Raw genomic sequence first — 27021 nt, forward strand, 5'->3', positions numbered from 1 at the left:
CCTGAAGATCGGAAGGGGCATTGTCAATCTGCCTTATCTATATATTACTGCATGGATATTGTTTGCCCACCCTTCAGCCTCCTGGGGCGGGTTACAAAACTTTAAACACAATATTGTTTAGAACAACTTAAAATTGCAGAGAGCAGGTTGGTCCTAAAAATAGAAACCTCAAGTGCCAAAGGCTAAAGACTGTGTCTTCAGCATTCACTGGAACCTCAAGTGCCAAAGGCTAAAGACTGTGTCTTCAGCATTCACTGGAAACTGTATAATGAAGGCTAAGGATGCACCTCTTTGTGGAGAGGGACTTCCACAAGTTAGGGACTGCCATAGAGAAGGCCCTCCCCCAGGAATGTTGCTGGGACACAAACAAATTGAGTTTTGGATGTGGTGGAGCAAGCAAAATCTTAGCTGTAGAGAAAGAGGAGGCCTTTCAGGTATGTGTGATGCAGCAGCTGTTATAATTAAGTTTTAACCACCCGAAATCTGCTAGCCAATATTAATTTTTTAATGCTTGCCTATTAAATAAATAAAACAATCTAGAGGTCATTTTGAGATCCTGAGGGAAGTGCACAGTGACTTTCCCTTTTTTAAGAAAGGGGACGAATAATGACTCATTGTTAGGAGAGAAAAAGCTGGTGTTTTCATTTCCACTGCCTGCTGTGGAAACATACCGGAACCAAAGCAGCATCTTTTATATGGAACAGGTGGGACCTTTGCTTCTGCAGATTAAAACAAGACTGTCAATGAGAATAAAAAAACTGGACTCAAGGGAAAGCAAAGCAAGACGTTTGGCAACAGCTTGCTTGCAGAAGTTGCAGGAAGGAGGAGTATAAGGAGCCAACTAAGAGGCTCCAATCTGGATTTGTGTAGGGCAGGGATGACCAACTTCCAAGAGACTGCGATTTACTCACACAATTAAAAACTCCCAGTGATCTACCCCTTTTTTTGGGGAGGAGGGTTTCAGGTCAAAGTTGTTGAGCTTTTTTCTGCGGAGGAAAATCACACTTTTGGAGGGGAATCAGGGGAAAGGAGTAAAAGAGAAATATACCTTGCCAAGAAATTGCTAATGAAACAGTGAGAGTTCCTTCTTCCGTTCTAGCGATCTAGAGGGCAGGGAACGGATGGAGGACCCAGCGATCGACTGCGATCTACCTAAACCTCCCGGGGATCGTCTGCTAGATAGCGACCGACCTGTTGGACATTCCTGGTGTAGGGTTTACCCCTAAGCCTATTCTTCTCCCAAAAATATCCCACATCAGTTAACAAACATGGATACATATGCTATAATGTTACTGTTTTACTTAAACAAATTGTTTCAATTGTTATTAAGGAAATGATTCTTTTTCTCCTTCCAATAAAGTACAGCAGAAAAGTTGTCCAAATGTAAACCGTTAACTTATTAAACCTCACAATAATTTCATAATTATCTGTCAATGTATTTCTAATAGTATAACCAAATCAGTAATTTTTTATATAACTGTAAAAACTGCTCTGAAAATTTATTACTCCAAAAATGAAACCTTCATCTGGTTGCAAATATTAAGATTATACCAGCAATAATATAAAATGATTTAAATCAAGTCTTACAGACTAGTGATTTAAATAGTGATTTAAATCAATTTGATTTAAATCAAATCCACCCTGTGTTGGAGAGTCGAGATCAGGCTTCTATCGACACAACCATTTTCTCACAATTCTCTGCAGGTGGGGACAATGCAAGCCAGCAAGAAACCCAAAACCTTGTGGCTGAACACACTCCATTTTCAAATCACTGCTAAAACACCCCTAAAAACATCAACGGGCGATTGACAGCTATTCAGAGATTTCCCGGAGCCCCCGAACAACAATTTTTTCTACACATTGCTGTCTTGGATCCACAACCATGGCCCACGCCCCCTCCTGACCCCAAAGAGTTTCAGCCAGAGGGAGTGAAGCTGATGAGCGATCACTGATCTTCCACATGCGCCTCCGGCCGTAGCTCAGTGGCAGAGCACACACTTTGCCTGAAGAAGTTCCCAGGTTTGAGCCCCTGTGTCTCCAGGTGGGGCTAGGAGAGACCCCCCTGCCCTGGAGAGAGCCGCTGCCAGTCAGTGCAGACAACACTGAGCTAGGTGGGCCAATGTCTGACTCAGTATAAGGCAGCTTCCTATGTTCCTTTTAAAATCAGACCTTAATTCAGAACCAAGAGGGCTGGAAACTTGGCTTTTCCGGAGGAAGAGAGGGGAACCTACCCTGTTGTATATCAGGGGGGTTGTGTGGAGAGAGTCTCCTCCTTTAAATTCCTGGGAGTTTACCTTAGCGAGGACCTCACTTGGAAAATCAACATAACTCAGGTGGTCAGAAAGGCCCAAGAGAGACCCAGGGTCTTGCGAAAGAATAATGTTGAACAACCACTGGTGAACTCCTTTTACCGGTCCACAATAGAAAGTGTCCTTTCATATTGTATCACAGTATGGTATGCTGGCCACGGACAGAACATCTCTACAGAGGGTGGTTAATACAGCACATGATATCATGGGCTGTCCCCTGAGCCCGCTAAATGACACCGCAAGGGATCATTGCCTTAGGAGAGCGAGAAAAATTCTCAGGAATGACTCACACCCTAGCCATCACCTCTTTCATCTTCTACCCTCATGCAGGAGATATCGAAGTATAATCAGCCATACCAACAGGTTAAAAAATAGCTTCTATCCATGGGCTGTTAGGCTGTTGAATGGAAAATAACAGCGAAATTGTCTTGCAAGGTGGTGTGTTGTTCGAGAAGAGATTGAGTGGGGGGGGGGAGGCTCATTTAATTTCATTGTATACAGGTTGACAATAAAGGTATTATTATTATTATTATTATTATTATTATTATTAGCCACAGTCCACAGCTTCCATCCCCAGAATCTCCAAGTGGGGATGGGAGAAACCCACATGGGACCATAGGATTGTAGAGCTGGGAGGGACCACAAGAATCACTTAGTCCAACCCCTCTGCAATGTAGGAAATCCGCTCCACTTACCTGTGGGGAGGAGTTGCGGTGGACTGTGTGGCCACCCCCTCTCTCCTCTGGGGTGGGGGGACGAAGTCCCACATTGCCTGGGAGGGGGGGGGGGATCCCGGCCACGTCAGCGCCATCCGGCCAATCCGGTGGCTGGAGGGCGTGGCCGGGAACAATTTAAACAGTGGCGCGAGCCAGAAGACTTCCTCTTGGCTCGCTGCTTTAAACTCCCGCCCTCCCTTCCTAATTTTCAGGTTTAATTTGCATTGGCCTTGCTATGGACCTCGGTTGGTCGCCACTTGGCAAATTGGCATGGGGCCATTTGGTTTTCACCTGCCTCGTAGCAAACGTCACAACTTGTAAGGTTTTGTGGTTAGGCATTGTTTGACCTTATGATGGGGGAGGGGAGGTGTGGCCATCACCTGCCCCTACAAGCTTAAGGGTATTCTGTTAAAGGAATCCGGAGGTTTGGATCTTGTCCAAAGCCCGGGGCGGGGCTAGGGCCATGACACAACCCTGATGGGAACGTCTAGAGGAGCTTGAGTTGGTCTGCATCAACAGGGCTCCCCCTTCTGGTGATTTACCCTTACCAGACTTCCTGCGCAGCGGGCAGGAGTCAGATAGAGTCGGGTCCATTCAATGCCTAAGCCAATACTGCTCACAGTCTGTAATCAATAAAGTTGTGGCCAAGATTTGCCCAATAACATTAACATAATATCTGTGTCCTGGTGTCTTATTCTTTATGAGGGGGTGGTTGCGGGGTCTTGAAATGCAACTTTTTGCCCCAATGTGAGTATCGAATCCACAACCCTGATTAAGAGTCTCACGCTCTACGAACTGCAGACACCCCTGGGGAACCACAGGGAGGAAGGGCAAGGGCATCTCTCGCTGTGTGTGTGTGTGTGTGTGTGTGTGTGAGAGAGAGAGAGAGAGAGAGAGAGAGAGATATCTTTTTTCTTGGTACAACAGTGAAGTCTCCCGTTTTAATCCAAGGAAAAACCCTTTGCCCAAGCCATCAGTACATTTGGGGTGGGGGAAACTTCTTTAAAAACAGCGCCCCACAAAACTTTGCATAGAAAATTACATAGATATATATATATTTGTAAGATAATAATAATTTTAAAATTGCCTTTTTCAGTCGTGAGAAAACGAGCGGGTCGCAACACTCAACGCAACGCACCTGGTTCCTTCCCCGCCGCTTGCCGTAGTTCCTTCGCACAAGGGCCTTGTAGTTCTCATTTTTCTTGGTCAAATAATAATACAAGACACAGTCTGGAACATTCTGAAATGGAAAGATTTGCTTAACTTACGGACCCTCAGTGGGATACGCCATGTAAATGCTCTCACCATCAATTGTGCAGACCTGGGCTTAGAAGTGAGGGAATTACATTAGCCTGGGTCACACATAACGCTACACACTGCATATTTGTTGTAGAGAATTTTAATCAGGCATAGTTTGCAAGTGCAAACCACTTAAGAAGCCATCTTGAGAATTAAGTGCACATTCCATGACAAAAAAACCAAAAATGCATCTCACCTTTCTTTCTAAGTAGGAAGCAATTAAGCCAAAGTTCTTAGGATGCTGGACAAATCTGATGGGGAGGAAAACACACAGAGAAAACCTCATGTTCTGCCATCCAAAATTAAAACCATCACAGTTACCAGGGCTACATTTTGCTAGACCCCTTTTGGAACCTGGTTAAAGGCAACTTCAAATATTAAAAAGGAGGGCTTCAAAATAGCCAAAGCACCCCCGCCTCAGTTTCAAGAAACCCTGCTTGGTCGCCCTGTCAACTTCTGGCATTTAACTGGAGGAAGGGCCGTAGCCCAGTGGGAGAGTCCTGGCTTCACATGCAGAAAGTCCCAGGTTCGAGTCCTGGCATCTCCAGGTGAAAGACTGCTGGTCTGTGCAGACAACACTAAGCTTGATGGGTTGGCTTCGCAGAAGGCAGCTGTGTAATTCAGAATCACAAGGACTCGAATCTTGTGGGAAAGGCCCTTTAAACTGAGGGGCTGTGCCTACCCCCTTGGCTGAGGGGCTGTGCCTACCCCCTTGGCATGCCAAAGATCTCTGGTCCAATCCCTAATCTCCAGGTAGGGCTGGGAAAAGCCTTCCTTGCCTGAACCCCTAGAGAGCTGCTGCCGAACAGTGCAAACAATACTGAGCTGGATGGATTAATGGCCTGGATCATTATAAGGCAGCATTCTGCGTTCCTTTTGCCGGACATCACCTGCAGGGCCTAAAAGTTTACACTCTCATCATCCATCAGGACTAGAAACCTGACCTCTGTTTTGGTTTTTTTAACAAAAGGTGAGCATTTCAAGGTTGAATACCAAGCCTGACGACTATACGTCACTTGCATGGCAACCACAGAAGACAAACAACTCTGACAGCTGAATCCAAAGTAATTGTGAGCATTTATTATCAATCTGTGTTTTGTCAATCATTAAGCTGAATAAGCGGCTACGTGAAATGAACCCACTGCTCCCGCAAATAGACCTTTCACAGGGCGAGCCAACAAAATAGAAGTCTTATAATTAACCAGTTTTTCCATTGTGTCCATATGTAGATATTACCGTTCCCAGCTTCAGAACAACCCAGGCTACAAAAGCATTGGTTTGAAGCTGACTTAATAATATATACACTCAGGGACGTGGGTGGCACTGCGGTCTAAACCACTGAGCCTCTTGGGTTTGCCGATCACAAGTTCGGCAGTTCAAATCTCTGTGACGGAGTGAACTCCCGTTGCTCTGTCCCAGCTCCTGCCAACCTAGCTGTTCAAAAACATACCAGTGCAAGTAGATAAATAGGCACAGTGGGAAGGTAAATGGTGTTTCCATGCACTCTGGCAAGCATCATGGTGTTCCATGCGCCAGAAGCGGTTTAGTCATGCTGGACACATGACCCAGAAAGCTGTCTGCGGACAAACGCCAGCTCCCTCGGCCTAAAAGCGGAGATGAGCGCCGCACCCCATAGTCGAATTTGACTGGGCTTAACTGTCCAGGGGTCCTAATAATATACAATTCCCATCTGCCCCGTTCAACCCTACCAACCATGAAGAATGATGGGAGCTGTAGTCCAGCAACACCTGGAGGTGAACGGGTTGCCCATCCCTGATTTAAAAGGAGGCAGAGTTATGCTGGAGGTATCTAGGGGCAGTGAAAGCAAGTGATGGAGGGGAAGTAAAAGCAAGTGATGTTTCAGGTCATGGAAGGGGAACCTTTATCCCTCCAGGTGTTGCTGGGACTCCCAAGCCCCATTAGCCCCATCTAATGGTCAAGGATGATGGGATCTGTAGTCCATGGGAGGGCCACGGATTCCCCATTCCTGAATTAGACCATCACTTGCCTTTACTGGCCCTAGTTTGTCGCCATGCAACCAATTTTTCTACTGTGCAATGCACACCCTTAAAAACCCCCACACAAACACAAAATAAATAAAAGTACTTTTCTTTAAAGATCTCCTTCTCGTGGTCTGTCCAGACATTCATGAACTGCCGATCCTTGTAGATTTTCATGGGGTCCTCCATCAGCCCGTTCATGTTTATGAACTTCACCCGCCTCTGTTCCGCGTCAAACATCATGGGAGGAATGACCGAGAGCTGGCGCATTTGTTTCTCGTTATTCTGCAAGACCGGAGAAGGAAAAACACACACACAAATTTTATAGTGAAGTTTCTGTTTACAAGTAATGGACCCCCCCCAAGTCAGCCAAGACAGAGCCAAAATTGCTTTTTAAAAAGGGGGGGAGGGGTGTCAGCTTTTGCGGTTACATCTTGGACTTCCTTAGTTACAAGTACAGAAGAAGAAGAAGAAGAAGAAGAAGAAGATGGTGGTGCTTGTTCATGAAAAGCTACCCTTTGCTGCAGATGATTTAAGGGGTTTGCCAATGCTGTAAGAAAATCCACATTAGGACAGGGAAAACATGCTGTGCTGGACATGGCGTAAGATCAGGCTATAAAAAGCACAGGTTATGGGATGTGTGCACCACGCTGGACTTCAGGATTCGAATCCATGTTCACACACGTAAGAATGTCCCAGCCATAAGGCTTGCTGCGTTGGTCTGGGCCAGACCCGTCTCGACCCACAAAGCCCCCCTCTGACTAGCCTACCTCAGAAGAGCCCAGTTGGGTCAGGCCAAAGGCCCAGCTAAGGGCACATTCGCACCCATACAGTTAAAACACTACGAGATCACTTTAATCATTCAAGGCTTCTCCCAAAGACTCCTGGGAAGTGTAGTTTGTTAAGGAGGCTGAGAGTTGTTAGTACAGTGGTACCTCGGGTTACATATGCTTCAGGTTACATACGCTTCAGGTTACAGACTCCAATAAACCCAGAAATAGTGCCTCAGGTTAAGAACTTTGTTTCAGGATGAGAACAGGATGAGAACAGAAATTGTGCTCCAGTGGTGCGGCGGCAGCAGGAGGCCCCATTAGCTAAACTGGTGCTTCAGGTTAAGAACAGTTTCAGGTTAAGAACGGACCTCCGGAACAAATTACAGTGGTGCCTCGCAAGACAAAATGAATCCGTTCCGCGAGTCTCTTCGTCTAGCGGTTTTTTTGTCTTGCGAAGCAAGCCCATTGACGCCTTAGCGGATTAGCGCTATTAGCGGTTTAGCGGCTTTTAGCAGCTTAGCGGCTTAGCGGATAAGCGGCTTAGAAAGGGGGGGGGGAAACCCCGCAGGAACTCGCAAGACATTTTCGTCTTGCAAAGCAAGCCCATAGGAAATTCGTTTTGCGAAGCACCTCTAAAACGGAAAACTCTTTCGTCTAGCGAGTTTTCCGTCTTGCGAGGCATTCGTCTTGCGGGGCACTACTGTAAGTACTTAACCCAAGGTACCACTGTATACCTATTCCCATCCCGGAGCTACAATCCCCAGAGTTCCCTGTGAAGGCAATTATAGCTCTGGGAAGAGACTAGGGGGTCACCTGACAAAGAGAAGAGGATAGAGCTTGTAAGAATATATCTGGCAAAGGACTCCGTACAAGATGAATGCGCCCTCCCCTCTTCCAAATTCAAAGATGCTATGTGTGTCATGTTTTGGTTTTTTATCAGATTGTAAGTCTGGGGACGCAGGTGGCGCTGTGGGTTAAAGCCTCAGCGCCTAGGACTTGCCGATCGAAAGGTCGGCGGTTCGAATCCCTGCGGCGGGGTGCGCTCCCGCTGCTCGGTCCCAGCGCCTGCCAACCTAGCAGTTCGAAAGCACCTCCGGGTGCAAGTAGATAAATAGGGACTGCTTACCAGCGGGAAGGTAAACGGCGTTTCCGTGTGCAGCTCTGGCTCGCCAGAGCAGCGATGTCACGCTGGCCACGTGACCCGGAAGTGTCTCCGGACAGCGCTGGCCCCTGGCCTCTTAAGTGAGATGGGCGCACAACCCCGGAGTCTGTCAAGACTGGCCCGTACGGGCAGGGGTACCTTTACCTTTACCTTTAAGTCTGGGCAGGCAGGGGACTGTCTTGTTTTCCTTGATCATATGTAAGCCGCTCTGGGAGCCTTTTCGGCTGAAGAGAGGGGTAAAGATGCTCTAACATAAATAAGAAGCCTGGTCCTTACCTCCTGTTCCGAGAGCCCGTCAATTATCTCCGAGATTTCGTGCTCGCTCCGGGCGATGGTCGCCGAAAGTCCGGTCCCTCTCTGCCCCACCCTGGGAGTGCAACAACAACAACAGAAAGGGAAACCAAAATGAAAAGAAAAAAGTAGCTTTTTTCTGAGAACAGGAAAACAATTGGCAATATCAGGGTGAGGTGTGGTCAGCCAGCCTCTTCAGGGCCGGACGGGACAGAATGCATGCTAGCTTTGGCAAAAGATGTGAGGAAAAGGTTGCTGTTTTTTAGCTCTCTCCTACATATAAATAGGGGACGCGGGTGGCGCTGTGGGTTAAACCACAGAGCCTAGGACTTGCCGATCAGAAGGTCGGCAGTTCAAATCCCCGCGACGGGCGAGTTCCCGTTGCTCGGTCCCTGCTCCTGCCATCCTAGCAGTTCGAAAGCACGTCAAAGTGCAAGTAGATAAATAGGTACCGCTCCAGCAGGAAGGTAAACGTTTCCGTGCGCTGCTCTGGTTCACCAGAAGTGGCTCAATCATGCTGGCCACATGACCCGGAAGCTGTATGGCGGCTCCCTCGGCCAATAAAGCTAGATGAGCGCCGCAACCCCAGAGTCGGTCACGACTGGACCTAATGGTCAGGGGTCGCTTTAACTTTTACATATAAATAAGATGAGAACTGGGGATCACCTTAGCAGCAGCAGGAGGGTTGGCCCTATCATGAGGCAGAGTAATGCAGCCGCCTCAGGTGGCAGATAATGGAGGGACAAGGAACAGCGACAAGATTTTGGAGGGCAGAGATGAATGTGCTGTGTGGCCTGCTTTGAAACCCCTATGACAGCCTGCTGCTCTCAAGGGTGGTAAAGAAGGCTATCCTAACACAATGTTGATGCAACTGCAAAACGTTTTGATCCAAGGTTGATGGACTGTTGTAAGCCGATGGAACTGTTGGCAGGGGCCGAGACCGGGGAGGGGGGATGGTGAAAGAAAATTGGGAATTTAAAGTGTATATATTGAGAATTTTTTTTTAATAAAAAAAAATTGTTTTTAATGAGAGATGGAGAAATCGTGGAATGGAATTTTTATGACCCTAGGGGAAATGTCTTAAGAGAATAGGTTTAAATATATCAGTTTTAATGAGAAATAAGATTAAATAAAGTAAAAATGGATGGCTAATTGGTGAAAGAGAGAATGGAAAATTACAGTATATTAAGATAAATTATTAGGATAAAAATAAAGATGAAGGATTTGCTGAAATATCTATTTGAACTAGAAAACAAAGAGGGGAGGTGTGAGGAGGTCAAGGAAATAAGTCATAGAAAGAAATTATGTAAAGGTTTAACTTGTTTTTTCCCCCTCTGTTTGATTGTATGTACTTTCTAATTATTTTCTTTCCTTTTTATCTGTTTCTGGATTTTATTTTATTTTGCTTTTTTGGGTTTTTTTTGCATTTTTTCTTGGAAATGTCTTGTTTTTTTTTGTATTGTGTTTTCTGTTTTTTTTTGTAATGTTTTAAAACCTGAATAAATATTATTCTAAAAAAAACAAAACAAACAAAACAAAACGTTTTGATCCAGCCCGGGGAAGGAGGCCTGGGCCCATTTCAGAGAGCCCCCAACTGACGTGTGAAATCTGCACCAGCCTAGGATGTGTGTGGGGTGGCCTCTTCCTTTTAAGAATCCCCAACAGAATCCATTATTTCATTCATTGCCACCCACCTTTCCTCTGAGGAGCTGAAGGTGGCGGACGTGGTTCTTCTCTTCATTTTGTCCTCGACGAGCCTGCGAGGGAGGTTGGGCTGAGAGTGAGTGACTGGCCCGAGATCACCAACTGAGCTTCATGGCTGAGTAGGGAGATTTGAACCCTGGTCTCCCAGGTCCTAGTCCAGCACGCTAACCACTGCACCACACTGCCTCTCCTGCACCACTCTGTGATATGGCCCTCTGATCAATGTCCCGCTCAGGAGGCACCACCCAGGTGCTGTTGGGGGAAATCAGAAGGCTGGACCAGATTGGCCTTTGCCAGCCTGGTGCCCTCCGGACCAGTTGGACCAGAACTCCCATTTACCTCTGAAACCGCTCCTGCTGCTCCCTCTGCTTCCGGATTTCGGGGAACTGCTTCTCATAATACTCGCGGGTCTTGCTCTCCTTTGCCTTCCGGCGGGGGTTGTTCTCTATGCGGTCCACTTTCTTCTCCCAGGCTTCCATCAGCTGATCGTAACGCTGACAGATTTTCTGCTCCTGGTTAATTCCACACACAGCCCCCAACCCCCCCAATTTCTGGATTAAAAAAAGCTCTCTCTCGTACAACGCCAGAATGCCACTGCATGACACAAAACTGAAAAGATGGCAGCTTCAGAAGGCATACAGACCTGGTTCACAAATACTGCTGAACCATGGTTAGAGTAAACCATCATTAAAGCTGAGGCACCTTGAAGCCCATCACTTAAACCTGATTTTGTCACATCACAGGATACTTAAAAGCATCAGCCAGAACAGGTATCCTTGACAGCAGCTCAAATTTTTCGCCGCTGTTCACTCATGGCTCTGTATATTTGGTGATGGCTCCTTAACCATGGTTAAGGAGGAGGTCCAAGTTTGCACGTAATGCTAAGCTATGGTTAATACCAACTAAAGTTTATAAGCCAGACACAAATCCTTGGCTAATGATTAATCTTAAAACAAGCTGACAAACCATAATTAAGGTACTTATCTGGGATCTCACATAATGCTAAGTCACGATTTAATATAGTTTAATAATCCATGGTTTAGCATTATGTGCAAACCAGAAATGCACCAAGCCACCTAATTTTGCCCTGTTTCAGCTTCACTGGTGCTCAATCAGAGCTCTGTTTCGTTTTTAACAAAGGACACACAAAATCAAATGGTTGGTAATTTCGTAGGCACTTCTCATGTAAAACACACCCTTTTTGATGCATCCTAACACAGCTAAATTCCATTCATTTTTTATTTCATCGAGTGAGCTAGTATGTCTTAATGTCACAGTTAGCTTATTCACACCCAAATTTAATAGCTTCCGTATTTAAGGGCATTTCTCTTACCTGTGGGGCTTCGGGTGCTGAGTTCTGAGCCCAGAAAGGAGAGCCATCTGTAAGGTTTGGGTATTTGCCACCTATGCCCACGTATAGGCAGGTGAATGAGATGTGCTGCTTTGTGTATAAAGGACAACTCTCAGCACCAAAACAAATACCCTCGTAACTGACGGATGACAGCGAGTTTTGGGGTGCGTTTTAAGGGGAGGGAAAAGACAGCCTGTGCTAACAACAAGCTAACCGGCCGCTCCCAAAAATTTATGTGCAGGGGGACAAAAAATAAACAAATAAATAGATCCATACCCTCTGTTTCCTGGCATGATTCCTTCTCTTGAAAAAGAGGATCAGTTTTTTTCTCATGACTTGGTTCCTAACAAAAAAAGAGCATGAAAGGCATCAGAAGAGAGCTTGGCTGCTGGATCTGGCCAAAGGGGGCCCACCGAGTCCAGCATCCCGTCTTCGCAGGGGCCAACCAGAGGCACACCCTCCCATGGGAAGCCTGCAAGAGGGACATCCCAATTTGCGGTCCCTAGCAACTAGGATTCAGAAACATCCTGCCTCTAGCTGGATCAGGCCAGTAGCACATCTAGTCCAGCATCCTGTTCTCAAAGTGGCCTGCCAGCAGGACCTGAACACACTCTCCCGCTGCCCTTTCCAGCAACCGGAAATATTCAGAGGCAAAGCATAGCCATTGCAGCTGGTAATAATAAATAATAATAAATTTATTAATTATTATTATTATTTTTTAGTGGTACCTTGGTTCTCAAACAGCTTGGTACTCAAACAACTTGGAAGCCAAACAGTGCAAACCTGGAAGTAAGTGTTCTGGTTTGCGAACTTTTTTCGGAAGCCAAACATGCTCCATTTTGAGTGTTATGCTGAGGTCTGTCTGTTTTTGCTATTAATTTTGTGTTTTTGTTTTTGCGGATCTTTTTTTGTTTTGTTTTTGTGGCTGTGTGGAGCTACTGATGGATTGATTGTGTGATTGCAGTACATTGTTTACTGCTTTCAGTTTATGGATCCATGGTCTCATTAGACAGTAAAATTCATGTTAAACGGCTGTTTTAGGGGTTGTTTTTAAAAGTCTGGAACGGATTAATCCGTTTTTGCATGACTTTCTATGAGAAAGCGTGCCTTGGTTTTGGAACGCTTTGGTTTTGGAACGGACTTCTGGAACAGATTAAGTTTGAGAACCAAGGTGCCACTGTATTAAAGGAAACAAGAAAGATTTCTTAAAAAGAGAGAGAAATGAGTAAAAAGGACTTCTCACTATCCATCTCTCAGTTGCATATACAAGAGTCCAACCGTCTTTCAAAGCTACCCAGGCTGGGGAACCATCATGTTGGTGGTGATGCGAGGCACTTACGTTTTGATGTTTTCATGGTACACCTTTGTGTCCGACGGCTGGTTGTAGAGCGGCTGCGGAGCAGGGGGTGGAAAGAAAAAAAGGTAAGAAGAACAAGGAATCATGGAACTGTAGCGTCAGGTGGGGTCCAAAGGGTTGTCTGGCCCAACCCCTTGCAAAGCCAGAGCCACAGCACAGAACACATCAGGGCAAGATTTTTTTGCTTAATAGCAAACCTCACAAAGAGGGCACTTTAAGCACCGCCACGCACGTGCGGCAGGCACAAAGCCAGCACAGCCAGGAACACCCGCCCGCCCTAGAAAGCTGGGCCAAGGCGTTCCAGTTCAAAGGAAGCTAACGACCCACCAAGACACTTAGTGCCCTCCCAGATCTGGAGAGCTCCCAACTCATCTGGGAGTCATTGTGGACTCACTGCTGTCCATGGAGGCGCAGGTCAATTCTGTGTCCAGGGCAGCTGTCTACCAGCTCCATCTGGTACGTAGGCTGAGACCCTCCCTGCCCGCAGACTGTCTCGCCAGAGTGGTACATGCCCTGGTTATTTCTCGCTTGGACTACTGCAATGCGCTGTATGTGGGGCTACCTTTGAAGGTGACCCGGAAACTACAACTAATCCAAAATGTGGCAGCTAGATTGGTGACTGAGAGCGGCCGCCAAGACCATATAACCCCGGTCTTGAAAGACCTACACTGGCTCCCAGTACATTTCCAAGCATAATTCAAAGTGTTGGTGCTGACCTTGAAAGTCCTAAACGGCCTTGGTCCAGTATACCTGAAGGAGTGTCTCAACCTCCATTGTTCTACCTGAGGTCCAGTGCCGAGGGCCTTCTGGCGGTTCCCTCGCTGCGAGAAGCCAAGTTACAGGGAACCAGGCAGAGGGCCTTCTTGGTAGTGGCACCCGCCCTGTGGAATGCCCTCCCACCAGATGTCAAAGAGAAAAATAACTACCAAACTTTTAGAAGACATCTGAAGGCAGCTCTGTCTAGGGAAGCTTTTAATGTCTAATTGATTATTGTATTTTAGTGTTTTGTTGGAAGCCACCCAGAGTGGTTGGGGAAACCCAGCCAGATGGGCGGGGTATAAATAATAAATAATTTATTATTATTATTATTATTATTATTATTATTATTATTATTATTGGGAAGCGGGGCCCAAGAACCTGTGGGGAGAATCCCCACCCCACCCCTGCGCTGGAAGAGCTAAAAGCAAGTTTGAGAAAGAGACACACATGCAAAGGCCACAAAAATTACAGGGTTGCTCACCAGTTCGACTTTGGGGCCGAGGCCTTCGAAGATCTTGTGGGCTTCTTCAGCCTTTTTCTGCAAAACCCGGGGGGGGGGGGGAGAGAAAGGCATCATTGGATGGCCCAGAAAATCAGCAAGGTGATATATATACACACCCATGTATGTAGACAGAAATATGTACACACGTTTCAATAAATGGATATAGATATACACCATAAAAGCAAAGTAAGATCCTAGTCCTCATGGTTCTGAATAAAGGGTTGAAGCAGGAACACAAGAAGCCACCTTGGTCTGAGTCAGGTCCCAGGTTCAGTTCCCACAATTGCCAGGCAAAACTGGGAAAAGGCCTGAGATCCTGGACAGCACCTGCCAATCAGTTTAGACAATACTGATCAATGGGCTGATTCAGCAGAAGTATGCCGGGAGAGCTCAGTTGGTTTAGCTCCAAGGCTGCAGGTTCAATTCCCGTATGGACTCCATGGTTCTAGGACAGGGGTCTACAAGCTTTTTCAGCAGGGGGCCAGTCCACTGTCCCTCAGACCTTATGGGGGCCAGACTATATTTTGATGGGGGGAATGAATGAATTCCTATACCCCACAAATAGCCCAGAAATGCATTTTAAATAAAAGCACAACTTCTACTCATATAAAAACATGCTGATTCTCACATCGTCTGCAATTGGGCCGGATCCGGCCCCCGGGCCTTAGTTTGCCTACCCATGGTATACACACACACCAGGGGTTTCTACGGACAGGCAGAGGTGTACACAAAGAGAGAGAGAGGTTTCAATATAAATAGATGGGCTTGCACACAGAAAGAGGTTTCTATGGATAGATGTGTATGCAAATACACAGTTTCAACAGATAAGTTAGGTCTACACGGAGAGTTCTCTATGGGTAGATAGATGTGGGCACCCACCCACAGATTTTGATAATATCGATTATGTTTACAAAGAGATAAGTTTCTATGGATAGATAGACAAGATATGTGCACCCACACAGGTTTAAATGGATATAGAAAGCTGTCTATAAACAAACACACACATATTCCCTCCTTCTATCTGTCCCTTATTCTAAGACATAGCACTGGGGCACTTAAGAGAAAATACACACACACAAACATATAGATATATACAAACACACACACATATATTAAGGAAACATTTCACACAACATTCTGAGTGCAAAAATATTTTCTAAGGAGGGTTGTCCATCCCAAACCCAGTTCCATTTCTGCCCTGGTGGGGGAAGTGTTTCCTATTTCTTTTATCCCCTGCCCAACCCTGGTTCTTCACAACCGAGATGCAAAGCTCCCCCCCCCCCCCCCCAATGCTTCAGTGCTAAAATATGTTGTTGTTGTCGTTGATGACGATGATGGAGGGGGAGACAGACATTAAGGTCTACCATGCCTGAAGAGCCAGGAGGATGTTTGGATACTTGCACTTGGACCCAGGGGTTTGCTTGGTATCCAAAGATCTTTGGGATCCAAATTTTAAGGCCTTGCGTCCTGGCCAAAATATCCCTCCCCCAAGACCAGCTGAACTTTCCAGCTGAAACGGAGGTTATTCGCGCTGACTTCGCCTTCCTCTTTGACAGCATTCTTCTCCATGGAAATGGCTCTCGCTTACACAACGGGGAGAATAGAGATAGCTCTCTCTCACACACACAAACACACACACACAGGTTACGGCCAGGCTTGTGTACATTCAGTGTCGCCACCACCATGTTGCATCAGGCAGGAGTTTGGCAACAGACACAGAACACAGTTACCATGGCTGGGCTCAAAAGATCGGGGGGGGGGGCATCCTCAATTAAAGCAGTCAGAGAGGTGGCTGGGTGGAATGTCCGGGGAAGGGGCTTCACGGCCCACCTGCCCCTCAGGTGACTAGCAAACGTGGAATGGATTACGCCAGTGGATCCCAAAGTGGGCAGCATAGCTCCCTAGGGGGGCGGTGGGATTGCATGGGGGGCACTAAGAGGCAATGGGGTGCTTGAGGTTTAAATGCCTCTCGGATTTTAAAAAGCTGGTGTCACTGGACTGAGTATACCAATTGTGATGAATTAATTAAACTAAATAGTTCTAATTGGATTTTGAATCAATGTGCAGTTAATTGTGACTGTTTTGAATTTTATTGTGCTATTATGTTCCTTAGTGGGTCACACAAACCGCTATTTAAATAATGCTTTTTATGAGGCAGGGCAGGGGACAATGGGGATCAGTTTATGGAACCAAGAGGGTCGTGCACCCAAAAAGTTAGGGAACCACAGGATTACGCTATATCCTGGAATGACAACACACACTTTCCTTGCTCGGAAAGATACCAGAAAAGAGCTGGGCACTGGAGGATCTGGTTGACCGGTGCTTAAAAAGCCTCTGGAATATACCAGGGGTGAGGAACCTGTGTCCCTCCCTGCAAATGTAGCCTTCCAGAGCCCTGAACAATGGCTGAGCTGGCAGGGGCTGATGGGAGCTGGAGTCCAGCAACAGCTGGAGGACTGCATCTTCCTAAAAGCAAAATTTATCTATTATTCTTATTATAGTGAACTGATGGAGGGGAAAGTCCCAACAAATACACCTTTTTACAGAAGTACCTTGGGTTACATGTAATTCGTTCCAGAGGTCCGTTCTTAACCTAAGGTGAGCTTTCACTAATGGGGCCTAACGCCGACGCCACGCAATTTCCATTCTCATCCAGGGGCAAAGTTTGCAACCCAAGGTACAACTTCTGGGTTAGCGGAGTTTGTAACCTGAAGGGTTTGTAACCCGAGGTACCACTGTATTCAGCTCTGAGCAAGCCCCAAACTTGTGGAACTCTGGCCACATGCTTTGTAAATGAAAGCTTAAAGCTTGCTTCAAAATGTTGCCCTGGAAGCTCTTGCAAAGCTGAACTTGGAATAAAGAAATGACTTCTGCTATATACAGCGGTACCTCGGGTTACAAACGCTTCAGGTTACAGACGCTTCAAGTTACAGACTCCGCTAACCCAGAAATAGTACCCTCGGGTTAAGAACTTTGCTTCAGGATGAGAACAGAAATCGCGCAGTAGCGGCGTGGCAACCATTAGCTAAAGTGGTGCTTCAGGTTAAGAACAGTTTCAGGTTAAGAACAGACCTCCAGAACGAATTAAGTTCTTAACCCGAGGTACCACCGTACACAGGGTGCACTTAGTCTTGGGAACTCATGAAGACAACCTTGTTCCATAGAAGAAGAAGAAGAGTTTGGATTTGATATCCCGCTTTATCACTACCCGAAGGAGTCTCAAAGCGGCTAACATTCTCCTTTCCCTTCCTCCCCCACAACAAACACTCTGTAAGGTGAGTGGGGCTGAGAGACTTCAGAGAAGTGTGACTAGCCCAAGGTCACCCAGCAGCTGCATGTGGAGGAGCAGGGAAGCGAACCCGGTTCCCCAGATTACGAGTCCACCGCTCTTAACCACTACACCGCACTGGCTCTCGCCATAGAAAACAAGGCAGTCTCTGGTGCAGCACAAAACTCACTAGCCTAGCGAAAGCAGGAGTGCCACATAGCCCAACAAAAAACCACAGTTTGTTAGGGATCCTGGCTTGTTAGGGAGCCAGGGGTTGCCACTCCCCACTCACAGACCCCTTCCTCATACTTATAAGGTTTGCCTTTCTCTCCCTTGAAAAGCACATAGAGCTGAAGGAGGAAGTTGGAAGAGCGGCTCTTTCCCACTTCCTCTTTGTGCTCTACGTGCTTTCAAAAGTTCGGATTAATTCTACTGGACCAGGCTTTGGGAAAGCAAAGTGTGTTTTTGCACCCACATTCTCTCTTTCCATCTCTCAGAGGGAGGGAAGAGGGGGGCCCGAGGGGGTGGGACTCAAGGCACTTGCTCAAAAATCCAAGCCATGAGCCTAAAAAGACCAGCAACAACCCTCACTTCTGGGTTCAGACATTAATAGGAACTGGCGGCTTCCGGATTCGCTCATCCCAGGGAAAGTGCGATCAATTGGCATGCAAAATGAAACCACACTAGGTCACCAACCCCAGCTCATCACAACATGCAAACACGGGAATCCTCTCTCTCGCGGGCACAAGTAAGAACTGGTGCCCAGTGCAAATCCCTGCATCAAATATAAAAGAGGCTTTGAAAAGGAGGGGTGGGAGAAGCAAGTGTTACCCGATTCTCATCATAAATAATCTGGACGATGCTGCGGTGCTTCTGTTCCACAGGGGGAGGGGAGACAGGTCTCTCCGGCTCAGGGGGCTTTGCAGATTCTTCCTCGAGTTGTTGCTAGGAGACAAAAAAAGCGAGGGGGGGAGAATCAGCCATCTGTACCAAGGTCCTTGCTCTCACCGGGAATGAGTCACCAGAGAGGGAGGGAAAGCCAGCCTCTGAATCAACAGTTTGCTGTAAGGTGCAAATTTGTAAAGGTAAGAACGAGGGACAAAGAGATTGCAGAGCCACCAGGCTGTGCCAGTCACAAGGCTGCAGAGTATTTTTGCTTTTGAACTTAAAAAAAGAGAGACATAATAATAATAATAATAATAATAATAATAATAATAATAATAATAATAATTTTTTATTTATACCCCGCCCATCTGGCTGGGCTTCCCCAGCCACTCTGGGCGGCTTCCAAAAAAATATTAAAATACTGTAATACATCAAACATTAAAAGCTTCCCTAAACAGGGCTGCCTTCAAATGTCTTCTAAAAGTCTGGTACTGTAGTTGTTGTTCTCTTTGACATCTGGTGGGAAGGCGTTCCACAGGGAGGACGCCACTACCAAGGCGGCCCTCTGCCTGGTTCCTTGTAACTTGGCTTCTCACAGTGAGGGAACCGCCAGAAGGCCCTCAGTGCTGGACCTCAGTGTCTGGGCTGGATGATGGGGGTGGAGACGCTCCTTCAGATATACAGGACCGAGGCCGTTTAGGGCTTTAAAGGTCAGCACCAACACTTTAAATTGTGCTCGGAAACGTACTGGGAGCCAATGTAGATCTTTCAAGACCGGTGTTATATGGTCTTGGCGGCTGCTCCCAGTCACCAGTCTAGCTGCTGCATTCTGGATTAATTGCAGCGTCCGGGTCACCTTCAAAGGTAGCCCCACGTAGAGCGCATTGCAGTAGTCCAAGCAGGAAATAAACAGAGCATGCACCACTCTGGCAAGGCAGTCCGCAAGCAGATACGGTCTCAGCCTGCGTACCAGATGGAGCTGGTAGACAGCTGCCCTGGACACAAATTTGACCTGTGCCTCCATGGACAGCTGTGAGTCCAAAATGACTCCCAGGCTGCGCACCTGGTCCTTCAGGGATCATGCAGAGGGAGACTAAAAAGTCTACACCAGGGAAAAACTGGGTTTGGTAAACCAGGGGTGAAGCAAAGAATCAAATGCTTTGCTTTGCCTACTCCACGTGTTGCCAATGTGGAACCTCCTGCTGTTGTTGGGACTCCAGCACCCATCCATCCCTGACCACTGACTGGGGCACGCCGGCTGGGGCTGATGGGAATTGGAGTCCAACGGCAGCAGGAAAGCCACAGAGATTCTCCACCCCCTGGTGTGGACAAGAATATGCTAGTGTTTCTCAAACTTGTGTCTCCAGCTGCTGCTGGACTACAACTCCCATCATCCCTAGCTAGCAGGACCAGGGGGCAGGGATGATGGGAGTTGTGGTCCAACAACAGCTGGAGACACAATTTTGGGAAACTCTCTAGCATTTCCTGTTAGAACAGGGAGAGGAACGCAGGAAGCTGCCTTATCCTGAATTAGACCACTGGTCCATCTAGCACAGTACTGTCAACGATGAAATTACTTCTTTTAAAACAATTTTTAGATTGAGTTCCATTTAAAGTTTGCTTTTTATCAGTATTTTTTAATCAAACTTTTATATTGCTTTTCTGCAAAAGACCACCTGCAGTTTGCGATGGTTAAATGGCATATAAATATACGATTATGATTAAACTTCATTTAACTCTTGGGAAGACTCTCGAAGTGGCATCACAATGCATACAAAGCTTGTCTATTTACGGGACTGCCTCTCCTGGTCTGCCCCACAGAGGACCTTAAGGTCCATGAATAACCATAGTTTAGAGGTCCCAGGCCCTAAGGAAGTCAGATTATCCCCCACCAGGGCCAGGGCCTTCTCAGTGATGGCTCCGACCTGGTGGAATGCTCTGTCCCATGAGACCAGGGCCCTGCAGGATTTAACTTCCTTCCGCAGGGCCTGTAAGACAGAGCTATTCCACCTGGCTTTCAATTTGAACTTAGCCTGCTCTTTTATTCCCCTTCCTTCCCTCCCCCTCCACTTTTTATGAAGATTACCCGCTCTGGGATCCCACAGCTAATTCTCCCCTGGTCTCCTCGCTGGCCTAAATAGGACTAACTTAGCCAGCTAGCCCTGGTGATCATCTAATGCTTATTGGATGGATTTCCCCCCTAAATTGTTTTTTGAATTCTGTATTTATTGTTATTTACGTTTTATACTGTATTTTACGCTGTTTTTTGTTGTATCAATTAAGTGTTTTAAATTTGTTGTTAGCCGCCCTGAGCCCGGTTTTCTGAACCGGGAAGGGTGGGGTATAAATTAAAAAAAATAATTATTATTGTTATTGTTATTGTTATTGTTATTGTTATTGTTATTGTTATTATTAACTAAGACAAATAAACAGACACCCTTCTGCTAGCTCCAGGGTGGCTAGCCTCCAGTCCCCTCCAGATGTTGCTAGACTACAACTCCCATCATCCCTTGGAGCTTGATGGGAAGTTTGGAGCCCAAGAACATCTGGAGGACCACAACAGCTAGAGGCTCACAGATGTTCGCCACGCCTGCTCTACAGCCAGATCCCTGGTTTGACCAACCTTTTGTTGATTCAGCCAGATCCCATCAACAGGAACGCCAGCCCCATCCTCTGCTACCCCACCCCTGCCCACCTGCTCTGCCTCCACCCACCTGCAGCCTACCTGACCTACCTGCAGCATCCCCTCATCCTCGGCCAAAGGCTTCCCTGCCCTCCATCCTATCTCTTCTCTGCCAAGAGACTTCCACACACACATTCCTAATCCAGCAGGCCTAAGGGTGGGTGTGATCCCCACTCCCTGATCCGGCGACTCACTTGCTTCTTTTTCAGCTTCAGGATCTGCTGTTCCACTTTGGCAATCTCCCGGTCCACCCGGTCCATGCTCTGGATCAGCTCCTCCTTCGACAGCTTGGACGGAGACGCATTCTGGTCATCTCCGCAGGGCTGGCCTGAGAGCGGCGATGGCGGCCCGTCATGCTTGCCTCCAAAAGCTGACTCCTGCGGGGGAGGAGAAATATATTTGTTTTGTTTTGTTAGATTTATATACCGCCCTTCATCCGAAGATCCTCAGGGCAGTTTACAAGATAAAAATACAGGATAAAAACAAACAAAAAAATAGTTACCATATATTTTTAATAAAAAAAAAACTCCCAGCCTTTCCACAAACACATTTGAAAGGCCGTAGAATATTAATCAAACAAAAGCCTGGTTAAAAATGAACGTTTTTGCCTGGTGCCTAAAAATATGTAATGAAGGCGCCAGGTGAAGGTCCCTGGGGAGAGCATTCCACAAAGAGGGAGCCACCATTGAAAAGGCCCCGTTCTCGTATTGCCACCCTTCTCACAGAGGAGGCAAACAAAGAAAGGCCTCAGATGATGATCACAGAGTCCAGGTCGGTTCGTACAGAGAGAGGCAGTCCTTGAAATATGGCAGTCCTGAGCCGTTTAAGGCTTTATAGGTTAAAACCAGCACTTTAAATTGGACTCGGAAGCTAACTAGCAGTGATTGCAGTTGGGCCAGGATCGGTGTAATATGTACAAACTGTCTTGCTTCAGAGAGCAAGCTGAATACAGCACTAGCTGAAGGGCCCTAGCCCTGAGCCACAACTGCTGCCCTTCAGTGTCCCAAGTCTACAGCAGTGAGTTAGCAAGGAAGGGCCATTGCTCAGGAGTAGAGCCCAGCCTCATGAGCAGAAAACCCCACGTTCAATCTCCAGGTAGGCCTGAGAAAAGACTCCCCCCATGAAAAACTGGAAAGCCACAGCCAGTCAGTGCAGACAATACTGAGATAAGTGGACCAATGGTCTGACTCGGTGTAACACAGCTTCCTATGTTCCTCTGAGACTCCTTTGGTAGAGGAGCTCTGAGCTTCCTAGAGCTGTCTCCCCTTGTCACTGGCTCTGGCGCCACCTACTGTTGGGCTCCCTGACTCCAGCCCTACCAGTCCAAAAGGACACCAGGCACCGCTGTACAGCTGATGCCTCAAACCGGGCAAAAAGGCAGGAGTTGGTGGCAGCCTCTCCCCAGCCGGCGTTACCTTCTTCAAGTCTGACGAACGCAGCCCATCCTGCAGCTGGTGGGACAGTGGCAGGACCGTCGCGGCGCTGACCCGCTGGTAGTGGGAGTCAGAAACCTGGTCCAAGCGTGGCCTCTTCGAATCCAGCGCATCGTGATCAGCCTGCGACGAGCCGGGGTGGAACTGGGCCTCGTAGCCAGATCTTCTTTCCTGAGGCCTGAGAGGCAGAGGAAATAAGTGCAATGGCATACCCACCAGCTGTCCCAGGGAGTGTTCCAATTTACTTAGTAAACCACAGCCCTGTTTTTGCACATCTGGGGTGGGCAGGGGTGTTTTCACAGAATCGCAGAGTCGGAAGGGAAATTAAGAGGTCACTGCGTCCAACCCCCTGCTCAATGTGGGGATCTGCAATGCTGGACACAGAGGCAACACCCCTGGCGAGGGGCCGCCCAGTCTCTGCTGAAATATCGCTGACACTGAAAAACATGGCAGAGCCTTTAATCCGGCGCGTTTAAGCATCCTTCCGTCAGCAGTTCCAGAGGGGAGGTTCCAAAATAAAATCCCCTATTATGAACGCAAATGCCCCCGTGAACCTGGAGAGGCAGAACCAACAGCTCATGTTCTTACTTACTGCTCCTTTTATTAAGTTATATCATCATAATAATAAATTTTATTTATACCCTGCCCTCCCCGGCCATAGCCAGGCTCAGGGCAGCTAACACCAGTAAAATTACAGTAAAAACATAATAGGGGGAAAAAACCAATTTAAAATACAGGTTAAAATGCAATTTAAAATGCAGCCTCATTTTAAAAGTAGCCCATAGATCAAAACCATAAGGGGAGGGAAACATAAGGGTGAGACTGAGTCCAAACAAACAGCTCTGTCTTGCAGGCCCTGCGGAAAGATGTCAAGTCCCGCAGGGCCCTAGTCTCTTGTGACAGAGCGTTCCACCAAGTCGGGGCCAGTACTGAAAAGGCCCCGGCCCTAGTTGAGACCAATCTAACCAATCTAAGATTATTTTTTTTACTTTGGAAAAAGGATTATGTGGAAACCTGCAACAGGACTGGTGCAGCAGATTGGAGCGGCTGAGTTGACGCATATAGGGAAAGGTGACATGATCAGGTAACAATAGGTCAGAGATCGAGGGCGCCCTACCTGTCGGAGCCAGGGTGATATTCAGACAGCAAAGAGGGCCGCCTCCGAAGCTGTTGCTGCTGCTGCTGCTGCAGGAGCTGGGTGGCCTGGCTGACTTCCAAGTGAGAAGGGCGGAAGTCAGGAACAGCAAACTCCTACAAGATAAAAAGGGGGGGGCAGGTTATTTTGTCAGTATTTTTTTAAAAGAAACAATGAACAGCTCCAACCTAGGAGAGAGAATAATAGAATTGTAGAGTGCCCGGGAGCAGTGCCTTCTAGGGTGGCCTACCCCAAGCTGGCACTGCCCAGGTGTCATTTATTTTTATTTTATTTTGTATACAGTGGTGCCTCGCAAGACGAAATTAATCCGTTCCGCGATTCTCTTCGTCTAGCGGTTTTTTCGTCTTGCGAAGCAAGCCCATTGACATCTTAGCAGATTAGCGCTATTAGCGGTTTAGCGGCTTTTAGCGGATCTGCTGATAAGCGGCTTAGGGCTTAGGAAAAGGGGGGGGGAGGAAAAAAACCCCGCAGGAACTCGCAAGACATTTTCGTCTTGCGAAGGAAGCCCATAGGGAAATTCGTTTTGCGAAGCGCCTCCAAAATGGAAAACCCTTTCGTCTAGCGGGTTTTCCGTCTTGCGAGGCGTTCGTCTTGCGGGGCACCACTGTACTACCTTTTACTCCAAGGAGCTCCAGCTGGCATACGTAGCTCTCATAGCTGTCAACTTTCAGATTTGAAATTAAGGGATCAGCAGCCTCACCTGCCCCAGGGACAGTCTACGGGGTATCTAACAATCTGGGATAGCAGTGGGAAGCAGCGGGAATTTCCGCAAAAAAAGGGAAAGTTGACATCTATGGTAGCTCTCCCCCGCCCCTCCCATTTTATCATCAAAACATCCCTGTGAGGTAGGTTAGGCTGAGAGTCAGTGATTGGCCCAAAGTCACGCTCAGTGAGCTTACTGGCTGAGTGGGAATTCGAACCCTGCTCTCTCTATCAGGTCACAGTCCAGCATTCTTAATCGTTACGCCCATCAGCCCCTGGCTGCAATGGCCAATGTTTGGGTGTCTGTGATGGAGCTTTGGTCACAACAGCGTCCGGAACAGGCGCTGGGTAACTTTTGGCCCTCCGGAAGGTGCTGAACAAACCCCATTATCCCTGGCCGCTGGCTATCACAGTCTCTGGGGATGATGGGAGTTGTAGTCCAGCAACCTCTGGAGGGCCAAAAATTCCCATGCTTAGAATATCTAGACAGGAAGCGGGGCTCGTATCATCAGCTCCGCCAAAGTGACCTCCTGCCCCTGAACTGTTACTGTTCCAGCCACTCATTGTAAGAACTACAATTTTACTTTAAGAAATTGCCTTTGCTTTCCCCCTCTTCTGCTCCCATTCCCGTTTTCTTTCTTTGTCGAGTCTTTTAGATCGTAAAGCCTAAAGGCAGGGACTGTCTGGTTTTATTTGATGGTACATAAGCTGCTCTGGGAGCCTCTGGCCAGATCCTGCAGGGCTCCTCTAATGTACTTACGACTCAGGGTTGGCACGCCAGCCACCTGCCTGGTCAAACATTGACAACTGACCAGCTGTTATGCTCTCAAGGTTGAAGAACCGAGCTGCCCCAACCAGGAAGAACCTTTCGTTTCTTTTGGAAGGAGGAGGAAGAGGAGGAAGAGGAGGAAGAGGAAGGGACATACTTTGCTCCCCTTGTAACACAGCCACAGAAATTCACGTGAGCTGCTAAGAACTGGGCCTGCTGCAACCCCCACCTCTAGCTCCCTGGTCCAAGGGTTGGCACAGTGGTCAACTGGCTGCTCAAATATTGACAGTTACTTGAGGATGGTTTTTCGAAGGAGCCACGAGGCTGGCAATAATTAAGGAACCGGCCTCCTTAGCACAACCGCTTTCAAGAAAGCTGAAGCGTTGGTGGGTCGTTGCTGTTCAAATGACCAGTGTTTCCTTTGCTTCAATTTGTTCACTTTATCCATTTACTTTTTCTCACACATATATATACATATACCATACTTTCCCATGTATAAGACAAGGTTTTTTTTTTTTTTTTACTCTAAAATAAGGTTAAAAATCAGGGACGCAGGTGGCGCTGTGGGTTAAAGCCTCAGCGCCTAGGGCTTGCCGATCGAAAGGTCGTCGGTTCGAATCCCTGCGGCGGGGTGCGCTCCCGCTGCTCGGTCCCAGCGCCTGCCAACCTAGCAGTTCGAAAGCACTTCCGGGTGCAAGTAGATAAATAGGGACCGCTTACCAGCGGGAAGGTAAACGGCGTTTCCGTGTGCAGCTCTGGCTCTGGCTCTGGCTCTGGCCAGAGCAGCGATGTCACGCTGGCCACGTGACCCGGAAGTGTCTCCGGACAGCGCTGGCCCCTGGCCTCTTGAGTGAGATGGGCGCACAACCCCAGAGTCTGTCAAGACTGACCCGTACGGGCAGGGGTACCTTTACCTTTTTTAAGGTTAAAAATCGGGGGTCGTCTTATACACGGATAGTGCGGGGGGGATGGGCTACTGGTTGCAGCCACGAGCATGTTATACACGGGAAAATATGGTACACACACACACACACACACACACACAATTAAATTTTCTGTTTTACAATTTGAAACACTCATTTAAACATCCTTAAAATATCAATGACTTCCCTTCCTCTCTTTCCGTGGTTCATTTTGCATATGATAAATCCCTGCATATTTTACAGAAACTAAACCATTCAGTATTCCATTCTTACCTCCATCAAAACTTATTGTCAGGGGCTCAGGAGCAGAGGCACAGGGGAGAGAGGAAATGGAGAGCGAAGGGGAAGAATCTGAGGGCAGCGTAGGGGAGTATGAGAGTGGCCCGAGAGATTCCATGAGCTTCTCCAGCGAATCAGAAGATTCCCAGAGGGGGGCACCGACGGCCAGGGCAAGGGGGGTCCCAGGGGGGACACACCAGAAGCAAGGGGCCAGCGGGGACTCCCAAAGCAGCAGCGAGAGATCAGGACCAGCTCCTCCACCAGAGCGTAGTGGGGGGGAAGAGTCCCATGTATCAGGACCAGCTTCTCCTCCAGCAGGGAGAGAAGATGAATCAGGGCTGGCCACGCCTCCATCGCAGAGTGAGGGAACGGAGGGGAGGTCAGGTCCAGCTAGCCTCCCCGAAGGGGGAAGCAGTGACAGGAGCAGTGTAACGGTCAGGAGGAAGGTTGCCGGCTGGGCGCGCGCGCCAAGTTCGAATGTACAGGCGCGCGGCACAGCAGGTAACCCGGATTGGGAACCAGGTCCTAAAGCCCGCCGGAGGCAGGGGGAAGACTCAGGGGACTCAGCGTCAGAAGAGTCTAGAAAGGGCAAGACCCCAGCGGACAGGCGGACCCAGAGGAGGAAAGAGCAAAGGAAGAGGTGGAGCAAGGCTAGAGTCTTAAACTGGTGTCTGGGGGGAGGAGATTCAGACGGAGCTTC

The 27021-nt window shown here is 47.8% G+C and overlaps 1 protein-coding gene across 3 annotated transcripts in view; it reads right to left on the reverse strand.

The window, feature by feature from the left end:
* The window catches only part of NCOR1 (nuclear receptor corepressor 1), a 110825-nt gene that overhangs the window by 63560 nt on the left and 20244 nt on the right, over window positions 1-27021 (reverse strand). For 2 of the 3 annotated variants that reach the window (XM_079955340.1, XM_079955338.1), the window contains exons 3-15: window positions 23610-23743; window positions 22475-22670; window positions 21254-21436; window positions 18323-18436; window positions 14203-14259; window positions 12945-12997; window positions 11882-11948; window positions 10594-10766; window positions 10245-10307; window positions 8536-8626; window positions 6431-6609; window positions 4521-4575; window positions 4113-4265 (exon numbers count right to left, since the gene is read on the reverse strand). In XM_079955340.1, coding sequence (XP_079811466.1) covers window positions 4113-4265; window positions 4521-4575; window positions 6431-6609; window positions 8536-8626; window positions 10245-10307; window positions 10594-10766; window positions 11882-11948; window positions 12945-12997; window positions 14203-14259; window positions 18323-18436; window positions 21254-21436; window positions 22475-22670; window positions 23610-23743 — 1518 coding nt within the window. The remainder of the gene's footprint in view (window positions 1-4112; window positions 4266-4520; window positions 4576-6430; window positions 6610-8535; window positions 8627-10244; window positions 10308-10593; window positions 10767-11881; window positions 11949-12944; window positions 12998-14202; window positions 14260-18322; window positions 18437-21253; window positions 21437-22474; window positions 22671-23609; window positions 23744-27021) is intronic. The other variant, XM_079955339.1, reaches the window with a different exon arrangement.

Source organism: Podarcis cretensis (assembly GCF_951804945.1).
Source record: "Podarcis cretensis genome assembly, chromosome: 15".
NCBI lineage: Eukaryota > Metazoa > Chordata > Lepidosauria > Squamata > Lacertidae > Podarcis > Podarcis cretensis.